Genomic DNA, 17682 nt, shown 5'->3' on the forward strand with positions numbered 1-17682 from the left:
TCACATTGCCAGTTGCTCTTTTTAGTGCCTCTTGGGTCCTCCTATGCGACCAAATAATAAATTATTGATGCTGTTGAAATGCCATGGATCCTTTCAGGCTACCTCCTGACTGAGTCACTTTAACTCCCATAATCACACACCCACCAAACACTTCCATCACTATGAGCATGCCGCTCATAGTGATGGAAACTTAGGAGCTTAATGGCAAAATCCACTCTAAAACACACTTCACATATTGTACAACATATTACTTTGTTTAAATTTTGGGCATACGTGTGTCTACTTAATATCTAATTTATTCACTGATCTATTAAAAAAATTATTTTAAAAATTTAATAAAAAATAATCTGCAGCTAATTTGATAATCAGTCAGTAATTTAAAGTCATCTTTCAAGCAAGCATGTCACACATGGATTCGCTGTTTGCTGATTTTCTGTTTTATATCATTGAACAGATTTAGGTTTGAAACTCTGAGTTGTAAAAAAAAACATATCTGGAAACATCATCTTGGACTGTGGGAAAGTGTGATGAATATTGTTCTTTATTTTCCAGCATTTCATATGCCAATTTAATAAGTAAGCCACAGAGAAAATAATTGGCCAGAGCAGTTAAGAAAGGAATTATTATTCAGTTGCAGCCTTACATAATAAAGAAGAAAACTACAACAGTAACCATGGCGATTTTGTGAGGACGGACACATTTTCAGATGGACAATTTGAATGCAATTCCTTAAAAAGCTCTCAGAGCCAGTCATTACTAAATTCCTGACCAACTCTGAAGGTGTTACAGTTTCATAGACGTTAACACCACTGCCCTGCATTATTGCGGCACTGTAATGTCAATTCTGTTTAAAGATTTCCTCACAACTTCTTAAAGAATCACATCACTATGTCTGTGTTGGTCCCTGTTCTTGTCTAAACTTTTGGTTGTTTAAATTTTAGCCATATCAACTACATGTTCACAAATAACTCAGAGGTTTTGTAATGCATAGAAGGAAAAAAAACTCACACTGGCAGTTTTTCATTATGAGGATAACTATCCTTTGGGAGCATTGTTATAAATGTACAGCATGTGCATATGGCAAAAAAAAGTATTCATCAACTGGTGAGAAGTGCATCTGGAAACAAAGGTGGCTGATTCAAAGAGGCTTGTAAATGCAATGCACAGGTTCAGAGAGTCACTGTGGCTAATGGCTACACTACAATACCTCCCCCTCCTCCTGTTTTCTCCCACCTCCCCCACACTCGCCCTCAGCCTCTTGTTTCTCCTGTTCTAACAGCCTCTTCCACCCACTGAAAATGTGTGGATTCATAAGTGTAGGCAGATTAGATTTTTAGTTTGTTTTTTTTTTTGGTCATATTTTCGAAAGGCAGTTTAATACTTATAAACCGATGCTATAATACATAGTTTGGTCACTTTAAAAAGATTATTTATTTTAATTTTAACATCAATGAATAGCATTTGTGTTTCTTTATGTAAATTGGATTATGTGAAAATATTTCACAGAGCAGATTCCCTCTGTGTATTCACTTTAGTTTCTAATGAAAAACTTGTTAAAAGAATGAGAAATGAAGCTTATATTGTTCCATCACTGAACTACAGTAATCTACAGTATATGAAACCCATTAATTTACACTGTCCCATTTTACCCTGTGTAGAATCTTCTGTAAATCACACAAAACTAGATTAAGTGAACATGGATGGTTTTTTTGGGGGAAGCCTCATTTTGCCCACGCTGAGTGACTGTATTGCTGTGCTCAGTGGGTGGTGGGACTAACCACTGTTATGACACACAGAGATAGTCATGTTCAAAGACCCACTCTATGGATCTCACCTCCCCTGCTGTCTCAGATAAATTGAGCAGTTCTGTCAACATCCACTCAACTGCAACAAATGTTGTCTTTTACTTGTGCTGACATTGTTTGCGGTGATGATGATATTTTGATGAATTTTGAAATCAGTTTGCTGCTTAGCATAGTACATTATGTATTTCTGCCATCATTCTTCTGTGTAAAAACCTGTTATAAAGATAAGTTTAGATTGCTGTTATAAATTTGATTGATTCAGCAGTCAGATTAAAACAAACTCAGGCTGTAATTTTAAATATGGAATCCAGGCAACTGTCAGTACGTTTATGTCACTGGGGATACATGTCAATTTCAGTCTGCTATCTGTTGCATGTTTCTGATTGCCTGCCTAAAACTAAGATTCTGTAATGCAATCAGCAGAACTGCTTGAACTTGGTAATGCAATCTATTGAGACTTTGGAGTGGATGAGGGGCCTCAGAGCCTTTAAATGAATGAGTCGAGGCTCTTAATAGCATTGAAATACGAGTTTTCACTGTTAAATGACATCTTTGTTGCAGGATTAGTTTGAGCCCCATTAGACCTTCATCACGTCCTTGTAATCAATATTCAACATCAGGAATAACACTTGTACCAGCACAGCCCTTCAGCTAATATTAGTCATCAGAGCTGATCTCATGGTGATGTGGATACCAGCATTAAAGATAGTAATATCAAAACTTTTATGTCAACAATTTATCAAGTGAGTAATGTGCAAACAATTGCTCATATAGTGACACACAGAGAGCTCTGCTCAGATCTACATGTTGTACACAACTATACCAGCCCAGCACCAAACATCAGACAAATTTAGCAAAGAAAATGTAGCATTTAGCAGCTACAATGGCACATACAGGTATTTCCCTTAGAGGTTGGTTTAGATCCTGGTGTAAAAGGATGTGAATTGCAAGGTGGCCAGAATGGTGACTCCAAATGATATACAGTATATTTTTGTTTATCTGCTAGCAGTTATTGCAGGTTTAAACCCAAAACAAGGCAGCTCCTTTAAAACCTTTGTTCTACCATTCATTCAAAATGCACACTAATTTTTAGACCAATTTATATCAGATGTTAGATTTGGATGCTGATTATCTCAATACCGAGATATCAGTATCTCAATAAAATGTATTAACATTAAAACTGGTCTAAATTTTTTTCTACGTCTACTACCTAAAAATAGTCCCTAGTCCGGGGAGGTCCAAGAACTGTTGGGGTGAGGCCTGCAGTGCTGGACATCGCTGACTGGTCAAATACCATGCAGAATCTTACACCCAGTGTTTTTACAACCCCACTGCTGATGGTCACGCTTTTGATACGCTAGAGCAATTTGTTTAAACTTCCCAGGGTTTTGACCCTGCTGTGGAAATTCAATTAACGCACTCGAGGGGCTTTTACCCCAGAGAACATTCTTAGACTTTAGTTCGTGGGAATGTAAAGTACCAGGAAGTTTCTGGTGGAAACACACCTATACTACACCATCTGGCTTCCTCCTTTGCTTGGGTCAAATTATCACAATCACTATGTAACAGTTGGTCATAACAACATGCTGGGACAAATTACATAGTCATTTTATTACAGGAAGAAGCTGTTACCTGCAAACTTTTGGGATTTTTGCTCGACAATGGACTGAAATGATGCTCTGATTATCACACCGTTTGCAGGCTGTTTTCTGTAGACTCATCAGTTAATCAACGAATTGTTTCAACTCTGACATTGTACCGTTTCATAATTTCATGTTCTGTTTAATGTAAAACATTGAAATTTTTTGTAATTCAGGAACTGGGTACTAATTAAAAGCCCAAACAGACACAAGGCACTCCTGACGCAGCTCAAACAGACACTACTGTGTCAGGAGACATGAACGTGCTCTGAAAATTCAAACACTGACAGGAGCAAAACAACAAAACGGATGACTTCATCCACTAGATGTTTTGTATCAGACCTTATATAAAGTAATCATTAATCATGTCTTTAAACATATTTCTTTAAAGTTCTGAGGTCTGGAAACACTCCATAACATGGACAGGCAGCCAGCTGTGTGAAGTGGCTTTGTGTATACAAAAGCATAACGTTTGGGCAGCCATCTCCAAAACAAGGGAACAGTGTGTGACAGTGAGCTGAAGAGACACACGTGTCCTGGGTGTGCATCAGTTGTGCTGCAGCTGGGCTCCTCTCCTTGTTGGGTGCCGTCTGATAGCTACTAGGGGCCTTTTCAGTCCATTTGTCAAGGGCTGTAAAGCAGAGTGGAAAATCCCCTTCGGCCTGCACAGTTAGTTTTGGCTGTGCTCTCTGTTCCACATCAGTGTCAGTACATTTGGATGACTCCATATCATGTAAACTAATGATAGCTTGGCTTTGTACTTATACAACCTGCAGAGCTTTTTAGGTTTGCAGCACAGTGCATTTTAATTCTCGTGCTGCACTCAGATTGAAACCACTTTACAATTTATTTTTATAATGTTGACAAAACAAGATATCAAAGTCGTTGTTGTGTGTATATGTGTGTGCTTTCGTACTGTAGGTCAAATGGAGTGGAAGCCAGGCAGTTTACGGGCTGGAGGGGGAGTTTCCAGAGATGCTCTTCACGATCAGCAGAGAAGGAGTCATTTATCTCAACGCCCCCCTAGACAGAGAGACACAAGACCAGGTCTGTACATCTGCAAGCTTAACATCTCCAACACCTAATAATAAATATCAGTTTATGGTTAGGTTAAAATCACTGGGGCTGTAGCTATACCGTTCCTTCCTGAAAGAAACGTTTGAACATGTAACGAGAAATGTGTGTGTGTATGTGTTGTCTTATAATCTTTACATGTGATACAGTACACAGAGTACATTGTGTTAGTTTTTTTTTTTTTTTTTTTTAGTCATTTTCAGTGGATTTTATTCACTTCAGCAACTGGGAGCCAGACTGGGAATTCAAAATCTGAAGATGAGTTTAATGATCTTAATGGTTTCATTAATGGTGCCCTGGTATTTATTACTGCAACAAAGCAAAACACTCAGCACAATCTATTTTAATAGTGAATAAGGGTAACTAAAGAAGATATCCACAACTTGAAAAGCACAGCTCTGTTCCTCAAATATATCCTTATAACCATAAAGGCTTCATTTTAAAACTTGCTCACTTTAGGCTAAGAGAAGGATTATAATTTGTGGTATGACTACATATTGAAGTCTATTTGTTTGAAATTTACTTTTGCACATGACCCAAGTTCCTGAGAGCTTTAACTGGCTCAGTGAGCAGTACATTCTGGCACCAATGTTCAAGTGGCCAAAGAACACAGACTGAGCTGCTGTAGGTCACTGAATGCGATTGTTAAACGCATGTAGTTAGTTGACAGAAATAAGACAGGATAAATTTAAATTTCAGGACATAAAATAAGCTGCATAAACCTTTTGCTGTTTTGCAATCCCTAGTGATTGAAAGATTTTGGGTGCATACTTATCACTCCAAAAATCTGTGAATGTACTAATGTAGTGCCTGCTAGAAATTCAGAATGATGTCAAATCATGCACTGAACAGTCTCCCAGTCTACTGCAGGGAAACTTGATTACCTACTATACTACATGAATAAAAGAGTCATGGAGGAGGGTCAAACTCAAATACACAGTGGGCCAAAATTAAAAACTGGGACAAAGTTGTGGGCCAGACTATTGAAATATTGAATAAAACAGAACGTTTTCCCTTCTCTCCAGATATATGCTAAACTTTTTCATATGGAAACAAACAAGTTGCTTAAACACTGAATTTGGAACAAGCAAAACTATTCTAAACACACGAGAAATCATATTTCCAAAACAAAAAAAACCCCAAAAAAACTACAGTGGCATTCGTTTCTTATTGTTTGGTGAACATTTTCTGCCGTGAAACCAGACCTTTCATGTCCTCTACCTTCTGGAGCTTCTGCTTCATGTCCTGGTCCTTGTACTGGTCTTGGTGTTTTATTTTATAGTGTTTTCTTATGTTATATTCTTTCGTTACAGCCACTTTGGCTCTGCACACAAGACAAACAGGTCTGTCCTTTACATTAACAGATCATCTTCCTCCCACCTGTCTTGAAAGCTCCTGTTTTCCATCTTTCGTTTGGCCATTTTTGGGATTAATGGACTATATTTGCCCCAGGTGACTGGTACCATAAGGTTGCTAATGTCAACAGAAGGTGCTTGCAGGTCTTGATTGATGCTCCAACGCACTAGCAAAGCATTCTGGGATTTGCAATATTAGCGGTGCATGCGATATATACTGGTGGACCAGCTCTAATAAACATTTAAAATTATCTCACGGGCCAAATATACTTACACCGTGCGCCAGATTTGGACCGCAGGTCCGAGTTTGACATAAATATTTGACATATGGTTTATAGGATTTAAAGTTGAGATTACAATATAAATTTACCACACCTGCCTAGCTGGTCAGATATGCCCAGCTTCTCCAATACTCTGGAGGCAAACATTGTTTCTCCTTTTGCCTTTTCAGTTTCACATCAGCATTGTGGTTGAGCGCCCAGATGGCAGAGAGATTGCCAAGCCTGTGGAGCTGAGGGTGATGGTGGGTGATGCCAATGATAACAGACCCACCTTTCCACAGGCACAGTATCACACCGTGGTCAAGGAACTAGCTGCTCGAGGTAACTGACAGATTCTTGAATGTTAGGTGTTACGGTTACTCTTGACTCTTGTTGAAATGAGTCACTTGCATGTCTGAAAATACTGCCCTAAATAGTTTATGGTAGAATATTTCCTTAAGATAATATCCTGTGGTATCAATATTCACAATGTTTTCATTAAAAAAAAATGTTGCCAACTCAATACTCAATGAAGTGCCAACACTTTTTTTTTTTTTATCTAATTATACAATAGGTGAATTAAGGGGCCATATAACACCACAATGAATAATCCCGTCATGTTTACTCCATAATGGGCATATTGTTTCACAAGGTAGAGGAAGCACTGGCTCGATGGAAGGTTGTAGTGATGAAAGGGCCGAGTGTGCCAAATATTTTGTGAAAGTAGATTAGGATTTTTGCCAGAACACCAGGGAAAGCACAGTCACACCAATCCATAATCAAACAAATGGTCTGTTGATACATCAGGTCCCTGAGTAAAAGCTTTTTTGTTGATGCTTTAAAACGGTTGATTCTGGGAAATGAATAATGCAAGGCAATGTTAATCTAAATTGCTTCACTGAGGGGAATGCATGAGAAAACTTGTACTCCGCTTCCCCCTTGCTCTTCGTTACTGTTAGTTTACTGTTGAATACTGCAGAAAGAAGAACACTAGGTTCTATTATAGACACTCAAAAAAGTTCTAACTGAAAGTCTGCAAAGTTTGAGATTTAACAAAGTAGAAGATTAGAAATTCAGCAAGAAAAACATTTCAAGAGAAAACTTGAAGTATCTTAAATGATCATTTGACTTTCAGATTATGTACATTTGCATTTCTTTACTGGTATACACGTTTCACAGGGACGGAAATCCTGACAGTACAGGCAGCCGATAACGATGATCCCAAGACAGACAATGTGCGGATATTCTACCGCTTAGTTGGACAAATTCCAGAGAGTCCTCGTGCCCTGTTCAGAGTGGACCGGGACTCAGGTGTGATCTCCGTCCAAGCAGACAGTATGGAGGGCACAGCACCACAGTACACCCTCACCATTACTGCTGAGGATGCCAAAGGTAACCAAGGACCGATACAAAATACTCGTACTCCTTCCTCAGTGTAATTTTTTCCTTTTTTAACTTTGCCAAGTCTCAATGCATAAATGCCATTTTATATCTGACTATTTGAACATACTGCCATTTCCTGTTGTCAAAGTACAACATTGTTAGTAGGAATACACTACAAGAAAAGCTATTGTTTTTATTGATTTACAGAAGTTAATTGACAAACTAGTCTGAGTCCCAGTTTAAAAGTTATTCCCACATTATTTTTCCTGCCTCCTCACACTACACTTGTTATGCACAAAAACAAGTGTCAGGTTTGGGCTAGGGGAGGAGCCAAATATAGACAGACTGAGATATGAAACAGAGAGACAAGTAAAACCACCAAGGACCTCAACCTGACAAAGCAAAACAGACATCTACAGAAAACTACAACTAAACAGTTCAGTCAGGGACTAAAACACACAAAAGTAAGCTTAACAAAACCAAAGGAACAAACCAAAAATCCAAGATGGCAGGTGAGTCCAAAGTCCATAGGTGAGGCAAGGGGGGAAAAAATCCAAGATTTTCAAAGCAGCAAATCAAACAGAAGACAGGGCCACAGGAACTACAAGAACAAGCAGACTATAGTGAGCAGATGAACCAAAGGAAGTGAGGAGAATATAAAAGCTTGAGTATAGGAGACAATGAGTAACAGGTGAAGGCAATGAGTGGTAATCAAGGACTGGACTAAAGCTGAGGCAGGTGAGATGATACAAAACAGGAAACCCTTTCAACATTAAAGTAACAAACAGGAACCAAGTCCAAGACGCTAACAAAATACATACTGCAGACATGCACAGTAGCTGTGCTGTTTCTGTGGCTCACTTTTGGAGCTGCAAATTAGAACAGTCACATTTTAGGAAGAGCATATGTTAGTAGTGCATCCCTAGAATGTAGTTTTCAGGGCTCAGTTCCCCATCATCATGCATGTTATTGAACTGTTGATGGCGTAGACTACACACAGTCACATGGTCCATTAAATGTCAGTCACAATGAAGAAATCATTGGCAATCAAGCTGCAAGCTGTCATAATGATAATACACTTAGGTGCTAATTACAGCAAGAGAAGAGAGAAAAGAAATCAGTGATTAAAAAACGTTTTATAATTAATGTCATATACAAAAGGGCATTAGCTTTGTGATTTAGTGCGTTGTATCTCCGTTGACAGAGGATGTACAGTGCCTTGCAAAAGTATTCGGCCCCCTTGAACTTTGCGACCTTTTGCCACATTTCAGGCTTCAAACATAAAGATATAAAACTGTAATTTTTTATGAAGAATCAACAACAAGTGGGACACAATCATGAAGTGGAACGAAATTTATTGGATATTTCAAACTTTTTTAACAAATAAAAAACTGAAAAATTGGGCGTGCAATATTATTCAGCCCCCTTAAGTTAATACTTTGTAGCGCCACCTTTTGCTGCGATTACAGCTGTAAGTCGCTTGGGGTATGTCTCTATCAGTTTTGCACATCGAGAGACTGAAATTTTTGCCCATTCCTCCTTGCAAAACAGCTCGAGCTCAGTGAGGTTGGATGGAGAGCATTTGTGAACAGCAGTTTTCAGTTCTTTCCACAGATTCTCAATTGGATTCAGGTCTGGACTTTGACTTGGCCATTCTAACACCTGGATATGTTTAGTTTTGAACCATTCCATTGTAGATTTTGCTTTATGTTTTGAATCATTGTCTTGTTGGAAGACAAATCTCCATCCCAGTCTCAGGTCTTTTGCAGACTCCATCAGGTTTCCATCCAGAATGGTCCTGTATTTGGCTCCATCCATCTTCCCATCAATTTTAACCACCTTCCCTGTCCCTGCTGAAGAAAAGCAGCCCCAAACCATGATGCTGCCACCACCATGTTTGACAGTGGAGATGGTGTGTTCAGGGTGATGAGCTGTGTTGCTTTTACACCAAACATAACGTTTTGCATTGTTGCCAAAAAGTTCGACTTTGGTTTCATCTGACCAGAGCACCTTCTTCCACATGTTTGGTGTGTCTCCCAGGTGGCTTGTGGCAAACTTTAAACAACACTTTTTATGGATATCTTTAAGAAATGGCTTTCTTCTTGCCACTCTTCCATAAAGGCCAGATTTGTGCAGTATACGACTGATTGTTGTCCTATGGACAGAGTCTCCCACCTCAGCTGTAGATCTCTGCAGTTCATCCAGAGTGATCATGGGCCTCTTGGCTGCATCTCTGATCAGTCTTCTCCTTGTATGAGCTGAAAGTTTAGAGGGACGGCCAGGTCTTGGTAGATTTGCAGTGGTCTGATACTCCTTCCATTTCAATATTATCGCTTGCACAGTGCTCCTTGGGATGTTTAAAGCTTGGGAAATCTTTTTATATCCAAATCCGGCTTTAAACTTCTCCACAACAGTATCTCAGACCTGCCTGGTGTGTTCCTTGTTCTTCATGATGCTCTATGCGCTTTAAACGGACCTCTGAGACTATCACAGTGCAGGTGCATTTATACGGAGACTTGATTACACACAGGTGGATTCTATTTATCATCATTAGCCATTTAGGTCAACATTGGATCATTCAGAGATCCTCACTGAACTTCTGGAGAGAGTTTGCTGCACTGAAAGTAAAGGGGCTGAATAATTTTGCACGCCCAATTATTCAGTTTTTTATTTGTTAAAAAAGTTTGAAATATCCAATAAATTTCCCTGAAATGTGGCAAAAGGTTGCAAAGTTCAAGGGGGCCGAATACTTTCGCAAGGCACTGTATGTACGCTAGCCTCTGGGAAGGCAGATGATGCCAGATGCATGACACAGATCAGGGTGTAAGAAAGGCAAGGTACTTTCTGTTCCCTCACTTTATGTGTGCAATGGTCTGACTCTGAGTCATTAACCAAAGCTGTGATGTCCCTGGCAGGTCTCAACAGTTCTTGCACTGTGGTTGTGACGGTACATGATGAGAACAACAACCCACCAGTCTTCTCCCAGCATGAGGTAAAAGCACACATGTTCAGACAAGCACATATGTCCTGTTCAAGACGTGATATGGAGAGAACATACAGACCATAACGAGTGGCTGTTGGACTATAGGCTGTGAATCCGCTCTGCAGGTCACTGATCTAATTTTCCTGGCAGGGAACTAGATATGCCCTCTAATCTCAGGCTTATAATGATGGCACCATGTTATTGGAGGAGTTTTATTCCATTCTTTGTACTCTAAGTGGACAATGTTTTTAGAGTTTAATCTGATAAAGCTTTCTTTGGAGTCTAGTTTCCATTCATTTATTTATAGCCAAATCTACATTATGACTACACAGTGGGATAAGAATCAATGTCATCTTAGCTATTACAAATTTACAGAAATTTCTACATCAGGTGGTTCTTCATCTGAGGATCTTACTGGTATGAATCAATAAAAGAGAGTACTTAAAGGGAAATATACAGCTGTCTAATGCAGGCATAAATGCACAAAAACAAAATTGGTAAAAGATAAACGTAAAGGTACCATCTGAAGAGCTTATCACAGAGAACATCAAAATCAGTTTTGTACTTCACTGGTAACCAGTGAAGAGAGGCCCCACTGGTCTCCCTTTTTGGTTCCAATGAGGAGTCTCACTGCTGTATTTTGAGTCAGCCACAGGTGAAAGGAAATGAAAACATGTACTATAACCTCCAATGCTTTAGCAGACAGGAACAATTTTAATTTTGCAAGTGATTCCAGATTAACATTAACATTTAATTAAATGTAAGGCAACTTTAACTGCAAATGTAAATGCAAAAATGATGTACTTTCATTTTTAATTATATCCTCATTTAGGTTTTCTTTACATATTTACAAAAATGAAACATCTTTCGGAGCTACGTACATCCGATATCTATTTTTATCTTATAGTGATCCAGATGAGCAAGGCATCATCAACACTGCAGTCACAAGCCCAGCACAAAATAGTACAATGGTTTCCTTCCTTTTGGTATAGCTGCTGGTAGGAAAGAAGAAAGGGCTAAAGATAGGTAGTTACAGAAAATCCCCTCGTGTCCACCCACATGTGCCACATAATAAAAGAGAGAAAAAGCATTTTGCTGGGAGCTACGTGGGAGAGCCATCATGCTGGGATAATGGGAACCAGTCTCTAGCTGTGCTTTTTGTCAGAGCAAAGTGACAATGAAAGACTGCACAGACATTGTGAGCTGTGAAGAAACATTTTATTTTGAGCGAGGAGAGAAGGGATGGCCCTTAAATTTAACAGTTGAAATTGGCTGTAAAGCTGTGGCCTGAATTTCCAGACCAATAACAGGAGACAGTGTTGTTCAATACAGACTTAATAAAAAAATTATACAATATATATTTTTGATAGAAAATCTGTCATCATTGTACTCTGTCTTTGCTCCATCCAAACGTGTCTTTCAAACATTTCTGAATGCTCATTTTCAAACTGTTACAACAAATGTGCACATTTTCTCAGATAATCACACCCCCCACACACACACATACACACAAAGGCAGAGGTGGAAAATGCTCTTGAGCGGGTCAAGCCCGAGTAGTGCAGCTTTTTCCATGGCGATGTGAAAGCAGTGCTATAGGGGGTGATGTGGGAGGCGAGTGGTGACAGGGCTGGGGTCAGCCGACGGCTGTTTAAACACACAGAGGTGTGTGAATAAAGGTCAGCTAACACCAGGAGAGCAAACGTATGCTCCCATGTAGACAAATATAGTCGCAACAGAAAATTCACACACAGTAATCTCTTTTTATTAGCAACCAGATTGCAACAGCTGTCTGGCAAAACATGCAGCTGCCTGTTACTGACATAAATATTTAATGATATTCTTTAATATTTAATGCAGCTGTTAATGCAGAGACAGCTGAGGACGATATGTTTATTTACTAAATCGCCCTGCATCCAGCATATGTGATTGTATTGACTATTAGATTTGTTGAGATCGTTTCCACAAATTGTGTGTTTATACATTCAGGAAAATATTTTCAGATATATTATTATGAGAATTGTAGAAATTCTAAAAATACAAGTTCAGTATTCTGCCCAAAATCCATCATTGATCAGTTGCTGTCAATAAACATGTGATATTTTAATTCATTTAATTACAGCAAGTATCAATAAGATATATTATAAATAAAACAATGATTACATTTATTGGCTTGATAATGAAATCTCTTTCTCCTTTTTGGAAGTGGTTTTTCTTGAGGAGTGCCCCATCGTCTGGGCTTGACATGAGCTAACTGTTTGTAAACCTCTAAATAAATTATGATAAAAGAATTGCGCATTAAATGAAATTACGTTATAATACACCTAAATGAAATTTTACATGAGTGTCTTGTCAATAAATGAATGGTTTCTGCTCACTGGTCATACATTATCCCTCTACTCCCCATCAGTATGGACCCTTTCACATCCCAGAGGACACTCCAGTGGGAACCACAGTAACAGCTGTGTTGGCAGGCGATGCAGATGTTCGAGGAGGAGACAGCTGGCAGGTGGACTACCGTTTAGAGTCTGGAAACGAAGAGGAGGTCTTTGCATTAGTGACAGACAAGCAGACCAATGAGGTCTCGCTTGTGCTTTTGAAGGTGAATAACACAAAACATCCTGCAGCCTCTTTATGCACTCATCCGTTCACTTTACTGATTACATACCAAGATTAGATGAAGAAATTCCTGTCAAATCCAGAATAAACTGACATGTTAATTATTTTTTTTCCTATGTAGGTTATAAAAATGTAAACAAACAAGCAAAGAGCTCTCACCTCTTAGGGGCACAAATATTAATACCAAGGACAATTGTTTGGCCTGATGACTTGTATCTGTCCTTAGAGCCTGTGCAATCATTCAGTAGCCAGCCTTGTCAAATCAGCAGGCACAGAGGACACAACCCGCTTTCATGAGGACTTCACTTTAATACCACAGTGTGTACATCTGAGTCACTGACAGAAAGATTGGAAAAGAATATTACAATACATCAATAACTCCATCCTACAAAAAAAAGATAACAATGGGATATTTTAGCCTAATAATCTCTGCTGTCCCCTGGGGTGCATCGCCCTTGCCTCCTGTAATCCAGCAGGGTGTTTTAGGGATGTGTGGGGGAATGAGGTGATCTGCTCTTTGTAAACAGGCCAGGCAGGAGACAAGCTGACAAATGTGACTGCAAGTGTGAGTTGCACAGACTCCTGTAGAATAAAAGAAAAAACTTCTACAAGATAAAAAATGATCTTGTTCTATTATTTTACATTAACACAAAAGGAAATGATTTCATACATTTTAAATTCTTGACTCTTTGAGCAGCTGTTTGAAACTTTTTTACTGACCTTGTGTGATATCACTGTAACGAACTTGGTGTCACCAGAAGGGGAACTGTTGTTTTTATTTTTTATCTTATTTTTCTAATAATTAAAGCGTATATTCCTCACAAGTAAATCTGCAGTGGAATAAGATGCCCTTGAGAAAATCATTTAATTCACCGTGCTACAGTGTGAGGTCAGTGCCAGAAGGCAGACACATTTCATTATTAGAAATTACACACTGCTCACAGCCCAAGTGAATAATTAGATTGTGTGAACACTAATGACAGTTTACCACACAGGCTAGAGGCTGCCGAATGTGGTAAATGTCTGCCAAACCAAGGGGAGGTGAGGGAAATCTAATCAGTATGGAAGAACTGTAGACATTAGACATTACATCATATGTAAAATCGTTTTGTTAAAGAAAAATAGAACAGAGCTTGTGACAGTTCAGTTAATCTGGTTAATGCATCATTTAACATTAAATTGTCACTATTACTAACTAAATGGATGAGTCATCAGTTTAAAGCCCAATTTTGTAATTTCTGGACAATGCAGGTCAGCAAAGCTATTGGAACAAATAACCCCATCGGTGTGTGCGTTAAATGTTGAACTCTTTGAGCTTGTGATTGGTTCTCTTGTTTGACTTTGTACTGCGAGTGGTCATGTTGTCGGACAAGAACACTTTTCAGTGCTAGAAATTCAACAGTATTTAACTTCTGCTTGGTGCCTGTTCAGTAGGCTACACCTTTCAAGAGTAATATATTATGTAACTGCAGTTATGTAATAAGCGTTGAGTACTGTTGTGCTTGATTTATATTTATGTTAAGGACTTTTCAGGTTTATTGCCCAGTTTAAAACATTTTTTAGGAGGCTAATCAAAAAGTAATAAGTTGCATCGCTTTGATGAAGTAATTTCAACAGTTACATACATTTTTTTAACAGGGTAACTAATAATCGGTGACCTATTACATTTTGAAAGCAACCTTCCCTTCTGATTTACAGTTTAGAGTGAAAGAATGAATAAAACTATAGTAATACCATCATGTGAAGACTGACTAACATAGACTAACTGCGCATGTTCTGGTGTATTGAGACTTACAGAGGAGTTTGACGTGTCACTTGCATTCAACAGCAGTACTCATGCATCCTCCAGCATGTGTGTTTCTGTTCCCTGGAAACAGGGACACACTCAGCCTGAGCAACATAACGTCAGGCAATGCTGGCTCAATAATGTCCCATTTTATAGGGAGACAGAACACATTAAAGGACAAAACCAGACAATACAAGCTTCAGGGCATGACTCAGAAGATGACATCAAAATAACCAAATATAACCTAGTACATTAGATAAAATAACACAATTCCTTTACCTTCAGTTGAATTCTTTTGCCTCTAAAATCTGCAAAATCTTCAAAATTACTGACTGTGCTGGAAGCACAGTAATAACTGTGGTTAATCTTTCCAAAGCTCCACTATGAAACTCCACTATGTTTTTAATTCTCCAAGCAAAGTCAGAGGTCACAGTTACTATTTTTAGTGGCAAGATTAAGGTAATCTCTATCAATGGAAATCTACTACTCCCAGTTTTGCTGCATTTGGATCCAAATGTAATACATACAGTACTGCACATCATAGAGAAGTAAACATGCTAATGCCAACGGATAGATTTATTTTGTTTGTATCTGATTTTTGTTTTTACCATTTTACATGTATGTATTTATTATTTATGTATTCATGTATTTATATGTTGAATAGCCTGCAATTTCAGCAATATTTCTGCTATGTTTTATAGCCATACAATGAATCCTGCATACACAAGCCTGTTTATTGTTAGTGGTTACACAGCGCATCATCATGGAAAATTAGTGACACAAATCACTTGGCTCATTTCGCTGTAACTAGTGTGTCTGGTTCATATATTCATTTTCTTGGAAGTGAGATAAAGGTTCAGGGCCCAGGGGACTGTGTTGTGACCTGCTTGCAAAGGTAACATGTTGTTTTTCTTTGTGTGAGTGTTTGACCGTCTGTCAAAATGTAATTGAATTTGAAAAAATTCAAGTACTTTCTATAATTTACTTCACTTGCTGTCAATCTGAGGGGGTCTACATTTGCTGAAACAGGGATGTTTGAATATCAGTGATTTATTAAAGAACCAGTTCACCCAAAACATAAAAATAATATTTTCTTACTTACATTTTGCAGTATATAACAATGGAGAAAACAGTATCAAATAAGTGGCGCACAGGTAGCCAGCCGCTCTAAGGCCCAGTTCCAATGTTCACGTGCCCATTGTTTTTGATGGTGGACAATGGTTAGCATGGGCACCCTTAATGCAGTTAATGCATTCTGTGTTATAATACATCTAATCCTCCCATAACCATCCTTAAAATTTACATGCCACAGTAACTCTTCTGCCAGTTTGGACCAGAAGGGGTAGCCTTTTTATTGCCCTCACACATCAATGAACTTTGGGCACCCAATACTGGTCACTGGTTCTTGGTGTGTACTAAAATACCATTCATGCTCACATTTTCTGCAGTTTAGGTGAACTGGCCCTAATACAATTCATTCACTTTGTTCCATTCATGTTCAAGCTCAACAAAACTATGGATGTTATTACTGTGATTTAGATCACATCACCAGTAATCTTTAGAGACATTGTATATTTTCTCTCTGCATCCCTCTGTGTTTATATGTATGGTTTCACAGGTGTTGGACTTTGAGCGTGACAGCGAGTACATCCTAGTACTCAGCGCTCAGAATCCAGTGGCTCTGGTACGTGGCCGATATGGACCTGCATCCACAGCAACAGTCTCTATTTATGTTGACGATGTGAACGAGGGTCCAATCCTGTCTCAAAGCCACTATGAGGTTACCGTCAGAGAGGGTGAGGAACCAGGACGCGTTATTGCCACAATTCGCGGTTATGACCCTGATTCTCACCCAATCAGGTAAACCTCTGGATTAATGAATGCTATGTGAATAATCATCTACTTCAACAGTTCAGGAAGACAGAGGCATGAAGTATCAGAGTTGTAAATTTACAGAAATGCACATTTTTTTAATGCAGATATTCTCTTCAAGGGGACACCAAGAAGTACTTTTCAATAGGGAAATACTCTGGTGAACTAAAGACTGTACATGCCTTGGACCGAGAGGAGAATAGCACATACACCATGAAAGTCATCGCCATGGATGGGCGTAAGATTTCTTTCACCATTATGAATACAACACAGTTATTGGAGTAAAGGGGTAACTGACTATGCACATAGTCAATTCTAGTGAATCATTAATTAACCAACGAGCTATTTAAGGTTTGAAATATTAATAATATGGATTTCTATTCATATTGTCTTTAGTGTGAAAAGCTATTAGTCCCAGTTTATTCTCCTTTCTTATGATCTTTTTTTATAATCCCACAACTCATAGATTGCTTTGCACATCCTGTACACACATGCACTTCTGTACATACAAACATTCTACACAGAAGAGGAGAGTAAGTTGCTTCAAAGTGAGCTCAAGAGAACAGAGAGCAGAGAACATCCTAAACAAGAAGAAAACGTTTGTTGCTGCTCTAGAAGCTGCACGATTTCTGTCCCTCTGCTTCACAACAGCTAGAGTTTACTTCAGTTTGAGAAGGGTAATTACAGTGCCTTGCGAAAGTATTCGGCCCCCTTGAACTTTGCGACCTTTAGCCACATTTCAGGCTTCAAACATAAAGATATAAAACTGTAATTTTTTGTGAAGAATCAACAACAAGTGGGACACAATCATGAAGTGGAACGAAATTTATTGGATATTTCAAACTTTTTTAACAAATAAAAAAACTGAAAAATTGGGCGTGCAAAATTATTCAGCCCCCTTAAGTTAA

The 17682-nt window shown here is 38.6% G+C and overlaps 1 protein-coding gene across 1 annotated transcript in view; it reads left to right on the plus strand.

Moving 5' to 3' along the window:
• Positions 1–4414: 4414 nt before the first annotated feature.
• The window catches only part of cdh16 (cadherin 16, KSP-cadherin), an 18662-nt gene continuing 5394 nt past the window's right edge, over positions 4415–17682 (plus strand). Inside the window, exons 1-7 of the mRNA XM_020605583.1 lie at positions 4415–4492; positions 6326–6476; positions 7314–7526; positions 10433–10509; positions 12908–13099; positions 16521–16762; positions 16882–17012. Of these exons, the coding sequence (XP_020461239.1) occupies positions 4421–4492; positions 6326–6476; positions 7314–7526; positions 10433–10509; positions 12908–13099; positions 16521–16762; positions 16882–17012 (1078 nt within the window). The 5' untranslated portion in view covers positions 4415–4420. The remainder of the gene's footprint in view (positions 4493–6325; positions 6477–7313; positions 7527–10432; positions 10510–12907; positions 13100–16520; positions 16763–16881; positions 17013–17682) is intronic.

The sequence above is a fragment of the Monopterus albus genome, unplaced genomic scaffold (assembly GCF_001952655.1).
Source record: "Monopterus albus unplaced genomic scaffold, M_albus_1.0 scaffold4.1, whole genome shotgun sequence".
Lineage (NCBI taxonomy): Eukaryota > Metazoa > Chordata > Actinopteri > Synbranchiformes > Synbranchidae > Monopterus > Monopterus albus.